Source organism: Engraulis encrasicolus, chromosome 5 (genome assembly GCF_034702125.1).
Source record: "Engraulis encrasicolus isolate BLACKSEA-1 chromosome 5, IST_EnEncr_1.0, whole genome shotgun sequence".
Classification (NCBI taxonomy): Eukaryota; Metazoa; Chordata; class Actinopteri; order Clupeiformes; family Engraulidae; genus Engraulis; species Engraulis encrasicolus.
The window spans coordinates 46493722-46501221 of record NC_085861.1 but is presented as its reverse complement, the minus strand read 5'-3'; the positions used below and the strand labels follow the sequence as shown (position 1 = coordinate 46501221).

The window sequence follows — 7500 nt, the reverse complement described above, 5'->3', positions numbered from 1 at the left end:
TCTGGCCTGGGACTTCCCCCTGTCCTTCACGTAGGCCTACCTGTTTAGCCCCCCCATCTCCCTTGCACAATGCCTGCTGTTTACCCTCAAATGTGACGGTATGGGTGGAAGATCCCAAAGGGGGATTATGCCTTTTATCTCTAGGCTATTGCTTAGGAAATGTAGAGGTCTCAACAACAGATCAATATGGTCAAAGAGTTAAACACCTCCAGCATGTTCCTCTACCTGTGTGACTCTATGAACAGTTTCACTTGAGGATTAAAGACTAATTTGTAAATGTTTCGACATAAGGTGACTTCACCTTGTGAACTGTTGTCTGTCATTTGCTATGTTTACATGAGACGTTTAATTAGGAATTAACTGACTTTAATTCTGAATAAAGCTTAAGTCCACTCTGAAAACGTCATGTAAACTCCTCCTAATTCGGAATTAAAGGAAAGATTAAAGTAAACTCGACTGAACAATTTAATTCTGAAAAATTTAATTCGGAATTAAAAACATCATGTAAACGCAGTGAATGACCCTCAAAAGTGGAAGAAGCTACAACCTGCAATGAGAGTATGGCCTTACCCCAGTCTCTTGTGGCATAGCTTGGGCAGGTTACACACAGGTTTTCGCATAGGCTTAACACAGGTTTGCACACAATTGTTTTTTTTCTTCTTTTAAGTTCTTTTTGTTGTTCATTCATTGTGATGATATGATGACGTTTCGGCCTTTCTGTCTTGATTCACCTTCATCATGCCAATGAATGAATAACCAGCAAAAAAAAGGACTTAAAAGAAGAAAAATCCTAAGGAGTCTGCGGACCTTTTTTCTAATAACATCCCGCCAGTGTCTACCTTAAAGAAGCTCGTGATGACTTTTTCTATCCTGAACTGCCTTTCGTACGTCTTTGTTTAGGCTGCTTACTCTGTAATTCAGTAGCTTGTTTATGTCCTCTTTTGTAAGTCGATTGGTTCAACACAATCTGAGAAATGTAAGGCGGTATAATTTTTCTGTTACACCTGGGTAGGACTCGTCAATGATGTGTGAATAGTTCTGAAATTATGGTTTAAATGTAGCCATTTTTTAAACACCACCAAAAACACTATCTGTCTCTCTCTCCCTCTCTCTCTCTCTCTCAGGCTGGGTCTGTGAAGTGTGTCATTGTCTATTTCACACTCATCAGCCTCCCCCTGGGAGTGCCCTGGGTCTTTGGCTCTTCGTCTGAAGTAGTTCCTCAGGCCCCCAGAGGAGGTAAGCACCGAGAGGAGAGGAGAGGAGAGAAGAGGAGAGGAGAGGAGAGGAGAGGAGAGGAGAGGAGAGAAGAGGGGAGAAGAGAAGAGAAGAGAAGAGAAGAGAAGAGAAGAGAAGAGAAGAGAAGAGAAGAGAAGAGAAGAGAAGAGAAGAGAAGAGAAGAGAAGAGAAGAGAAGAGAAGAGGAGAGGAGAGGAGAGGAGAGGAGAGGCCTCCTCAGATTAGCCCTGATCCCTCAGAGCCCTCAGTGTCGCTCTCATGTCGTGGGAAGAAAGGAAGATGGCTGTCGAATTATGCACCAGGTCACATTACCGTGGCCTTCCCTTCTGGCTGGAGGGCATGACTGCCAAATGATCCTTTTGGCTAGCAGAAGATGTGTGCATATTTAGTTGTTTGAATAATTGCCATTTGATCAATCAGGTCTATTGGCTACTTTGTTAAGATGTTTCTTATTAAAGTTGCTAATAAGATGTGTGTTATTGAAATGTATGACTGACAGGAATTTCACTGAACTCGTGATGAACCTTTGATGTCCGCCTATAGTTCCTTTGGCTGCCTCTGATGAAGCACAACCAGAAACCGTGTTTTGCCTTAATTGCTGACAGTCAAAGTCACCTTTACGGGAATATTATCCAGAGAGTTATGTCTTCCACAAAAGTGAAGTGTTTATTGATATTAATAGCAGTAATTATTCATTATTCATCATTTGTGTGTGTCTTCACTGTGTGCGCTACGCAACGCCTCACAAAGACCATGTTGGTCAAAACGTTGTGTAAATAATATCAACAAAATCCCTTTTGTGAGAAAGGTAGCGGCTTGTGGCTATTCCCTCTTTTCATTTAGATATATTCAGTAGCCATGACAATGGCCTCTAGACATGCTCATAGTACAGCAGTTTCACTTCACATTCACCTCTATCAAGCAGTCAGCCAGAGTCTCAGTGGACTAGCCTATTTGTGCAGTCTTGGTGAATCTGGCAGATTTCCCTGCGTTCATGCCACTCCATCGCCTGTCCCAATCTAACAGTCTCACTCCATTAGGGGCTGGCAGCGAAGATCTGTGCATATAAATCTCCTTAACCACAGCCACCGGGCCAAGCACAGAGATGACTTCAAGACTAGACTCCGTTGGCTCTGAAACTGAAGAGTACCTTCCCTGAGCCAGTAGGGTAGAGGGATGGAGGAGAGGGAAGGAGGGAAGACAAAAGGACAAAAATACAGAGAAAGCAGAGAGAAGAAAGAGATAGGGGCGAGACAAATACTGAAATGTCAAACAAAGGAGGGAAAATGAAGGCCGATGGGTTTGGGATTGGTTGTTTTCATTTTCAAGTTGGAAAATTCTTGAGAATTCTTGAAGAATTCTTGAGGAATCAGGAACAACGTCGACAGACTTATGCCACAGTTTCTGACTGATATTATGGTTAAATGCATGGTGCTGAATACCTCCCATCCACTCCAAAGTACCCATTCATCCTCGGGTACCAGCCTTAGACCAATGCACAGTGTTGTGGCTGTTATTCGTTTGGAACTTCATCATGGAATGGGAAGGCTGCTGGTGTGAAACCCACCCTTACCATTAGGACAAAAGTGTTTTGAGCGATGGATTTGACCCCACATTGCTGCAGGGACCGTAACCATGAATGTAATATAATGTAATAGAGCTTGAAAGTCCAACCCCTTAGTTCCGCATTTCACAGGACCTAAGCTGACCATCTAACAACATGGTAGAGAGTAAATATCTTCTGATTTCAGTCATTATATGCGCTGGGCTACAATTATGCTGTTTAAGGGCCTAAATATAGATTATTCATGCAGAAGTATCAATATTTTGTTCCGAGGCCATCTGCATGAAAAATGTTAAGAAACACACCCTTCTAAATCGTTTGGAGTGTCTTACAAAAATTTAAACAAAAATATCAGAAACAACATATGTGGAGTTCATGGCACAATTCGAAGGGGATTGAAATATCATTTTAATACCGCCATTGGATTACATGCTACTATTTTCGGCTAAAAACGCTGTTGAGGTCCCATGAAATCGGGGGAAGTGACGTCACTTTCAAGCTCTATGCAGTGTAGCACTGTCTGGTACTCACAAACTCAAAGTTGCCATCCTCCGGAACCTTCCAGTTGTCAGGGACGATGCTGCTGCTGCTGGTGATGAGGCAGGACTGCTGCTGCTGCTGCTTGGCCTGCCTGTTCCTCTCCTGGGCCAGGGCCTTCGAGTCCTGCCTGTCAAAGTAGTCCATGAACGAGGGCCGAGGGGACTGATGGGTAGTGACGTCTCCTGGTGGAGAAGAAGGAAAGGAAGGAAATTGGTATGAGTCTTATAATTGGCCAAGTGCACTTACGTTGGCCACTGTACTTTCTAATGGTAGATTTTAGCACCTTTTACATCACATACTTCTAATACATCATAATACATCTGATCATGATGCACACACAAACAACATGATGATTGTGTATTCCAAACACAGGATAATACAAATGTGGTAAAAGCCAAACTGTCCACTACTGTTCTTATTTAACTATTTCAGTTAATATGTATCCAGGCCATAGTAGCTGGTAGTTTGGAAGAAACAGCACTTGTCTTTGGAGCTATGGAAATATAAAGACTATCTACTGTTCCTCCTTTGTACCGTACAAGACACTGAATTAGGCCTATATACAGTACAATCATGTTCAATTACTATTGAGTGTTACCATGTCAACTGAACTTTGCACAAACTGAACTTTCCACAACTATTGATATTATTTCTATGCACTTCTAGATGTCTTAAAACATAGACACAGAAACAGAGACAGAGAGACAGACAGACAGACACGCACACACACACACACACACACACACACACACACACACACACACACACACACACACACACACAGTTGAGATTACTGTAAAAGCCAACATCGACCAAAATCAACACTCGCCCACTGGATTTCCGAAACGCTGCCATTTCCATCCTGTCAAACGAGCCCTTGGATGTAAATGCCACGGAATCCATTCGACATAAAATATCTCAAAATATCAGGATGGCAAGAGGAGAGTAACATTTCAGGCAGGCTATTGGGGCAATTCAAGAAAAAAAAGGTTCAAGAAATGCGGAGAGGACAGTTAGGCTGCAGGCCCAGTGAAGCTGAAAACTAAACCTGGTGAGAGAGTGAGAGAGAGAGAGAGAGAGAGAGAGAGAGAGAGAGAGAGAGAGAGAGAGTGAGAGAGAGACAGAGAGCAAGAGAGATGGAGAGATACAGCTCGTCGGTGAAGAGGGAAAGATGGCCGTGAGTCCAGCAGCCCACGCACAAGCCCACTCACTACTGCCCACACACAGGTGCACACACACAGCTCACACGGCCCACGGTCATACATCGCCCACAGGCTGCATATGTGTGTGCGTGCGTGTGTGCGTGCGTGCATGTGCATGCGTGCGTGTGCGTGCGTGTGTGCACGTGCGTGCGTGCGTGTGCGTGCATGTGTGCGAGAGGGAGAGAGTGTGCATGCGAGAGAGAGAGAGAGAGAGATAGATAAAGAGAGAGAGAGAGAGAGAGAGAGAGAGCATGTGTCTGCATTCATTTTCTGGATTTTCTTTTTGATATTCTGTCTCTCAATGTTAGAATACCATTAAATGTATTGAATTATCATGTCTTTATTAATAGGAAAACCAACAAAATTAGCAAGGGATGGATCAAATTCTTATTACTCTCACTGTTTGTGGGAAAGCATATGAGCATGTGAGTGGAGAATTAGATATTGCATGTGTATGTGTGTGAATACATCTGTGTGTGATGTGTTTGTCAATATGTACTGTATGTCCAATACACATTGATGAGGAGTCAAAGGAAAGGAAGAAAATAGATGGTTGAAATGTGCAAATATAGAAAGGGGAAACAGTTGAAATTGGCATAAGGCTTAATAGGCATGTTTTAGGCCAGGTAGGGAAGCACAAAAATATATTTCCTCAAAATTGTAATCTTGATGTTGAGAGAAAAATGTTATTGGTAAAACAAACAAAAAAAAGACTGGGGAGAAATGATAGACAAGACAACTGAGAACTCGCACATACCCAAGGCCGGATCAAGGCATAAGCGAACTAAGCGGTGGCTTAGGGCCCCCGTGCTACCAGGGGCCCCCTGTGAGCAGCAAAAATCAAGGAAGGCTACAGTTTGTTACAGACACTTTGTAGCCTATAGCAGAGGTTCCCAACTTTTTCTGTAGGGATCCATATTTTTGCCTATAGGACTATGAAGGACCTGCTGCTGAGCAGGGGGTGGTATGGGGGGCCCCGAATTAAATTTTGCTTAGGGCCCCATAAAGGCTTGGGCCGGCCCTGCACATAACCCAACTCATTATGGAGCAGTTCAACTTTTATGAAAGAGGAGTGTGGGCGCACTTCTCCTCATTAGGACAGACAGCAGACAGGAAGCTCCAAGCTGTTTCAAACCTGCACAACAACCCCGTTCTGTTGTTCACCAATCAATGTGACAAATGAAACACAATATCCTCCTAGCCATCCTTCATCTTCCCCCGAAAAGAAAACCTAACTTCCTTCCTAACGCCGCAGAGCAACAACAAGTTTTTCATTCGAGTCAGAAAATTGAAGAAAAACAAGGCATGGAATGGATGGCTAACCTGAAGACACATTGTCAATAGCAGTAACTTAGGATCCAAAGTCAGTTCTTTACTTAAGTTATTCAATTTATTCAATTATTTTTGTCAGATACACAAAGATACACAAAAGAGGACCGTACTATGAACACAAACCAGAATTTCCCCCTGCACTTTAGGCCTAGTTTGGTGGCAGCCACCTTTAAAACAAACCCCAAACATAATTGTATTGCAAATGTATTTTTTAATACAAAATGTGTCATATTTCATGTGAAGCTGCATAACATTAAACTTATATCGGGGGCCGGATAAAACGGCCTCAAGGGCTGCAAACGGCCCTCAAGACATAGGTTCCCCACCCCTGCAGTATATGGTAGCCAGCAGGGGTTGCCAAATTTTATCATGAAAAGGCCCTCTGGTAGAGTCCAGCCAAGGCCTCTCTTACATGGGTCGCACCACACTATTTTTTCAATGGATTATTACAATGCAGTTATAACGAATGGGAATATCATTCATGTTATTTATCTTTATTTTGATGTACATGAATTATTAAATTATTTATTTTGCATTGCTATACTTTATTACCTTCGCCAAGACAAAGTCGGCGAAGGTTATGTTTTGACCGCTGTGTATTTATTTATTTATTTATTTATTTATTTGTTTGTTATTAATATGTTTGATTGATTGTTTGTTTGTTTGTACTTCGTATAACTCAGACAGAACTGAGCCGATTTTTATGAAATTTGGTGGGATAATTGGTCATGACCCAAGGAACAATCGATTAGTTTTTGGGAGTGATTGGGTCAGAGGTCAAAGGTCAAGGTCAAGGTCAAAAACGTAAATTGAGCCGATTTTTATGAAATTTAGTGGGATGATTGGTCATGACCCAAGGAACAATCGATTACTTTTTGGGAGAGATTGGGTCAAAGGTCAAAGATCAAGGTCACGAAAAGGTCAAAAACGTACATTGAGCCGATTTATATGAAATTTACTGGGATGATTGGTCATGACCCAAGGAACAATCGATTACTTTTTGGGAGTGATTGGGTCAAGGGTCAAAGGTCAAAGGTCACGAAAAGGTCAAAAACGTAAATTCAGCCGATTTTTATGAAATTTACTGGCATGATTGGTCATGACCCAAGGAACAATCGATTACTTTTTGGGAGTGATTGGGTCAAAGGTCAAGGTCAAGGTCACGAAAAGGTCAAAAACGTTTTTTTTTGCCAAGCACTATATGCCAGAACAACGTGTGCATGCGGAATTGAATAAGAGGTCAAGACTGGGCCAAATATGTAATATTACGATATTCCGGTCCGATTTAAATGAAGCTAACACCAAAATTTGGAGAATGTTACGCCCCACACTCTGAAGATGGCCAGAAAAAAATAAGTGGCTTAGGCGAAGGTTTGCGCTCTACCGAGTGCCCATTCTAGTTTCCAATTTGTCACGGACCCCCTAGCACCTCCTTGCGCCCCCCGCAAGGGTCACCCGCCCCCACTTTGAAAACTACTGGCCTGGAGGACCAATTTATTCCAGGGAAATTGAAGTAGCTGGAGAACAGGTGAGGCCACTCCAGGCCACTGGCTGTGTTGTGTATGCCCGTTAGCCGGCCCACTGGGCCTCTACAGAAGCACTACTGGCGCCTGCCTGCCCCTGCTCC

At 42.9% G+C, this 7500-nt stretch overlaps 1 protein-coding gene across 1 annotated transcript in view; it reads right to left on the bottom strand.

Annotated features, from left to right (window-relative positions):
- The window catches only part of LOC134449562 (serine/threonine-protein kinase 3-like), a 187685-nt gene that overhangs the window by 44873 nt on the left and 135312 nt on the right, over positions 1-7500 (bottom strand). Inside the window, exon 10 of the mRNA XM_063199570.1 lies at positions 3331-3518. Within this exon, the coding sequence (XP_063055640.1) occupies positions 3331-3518 (188 nt within the window). The remainder of the gene's footprint in view (positions 1-3330; positions 3519-7500) is intronic.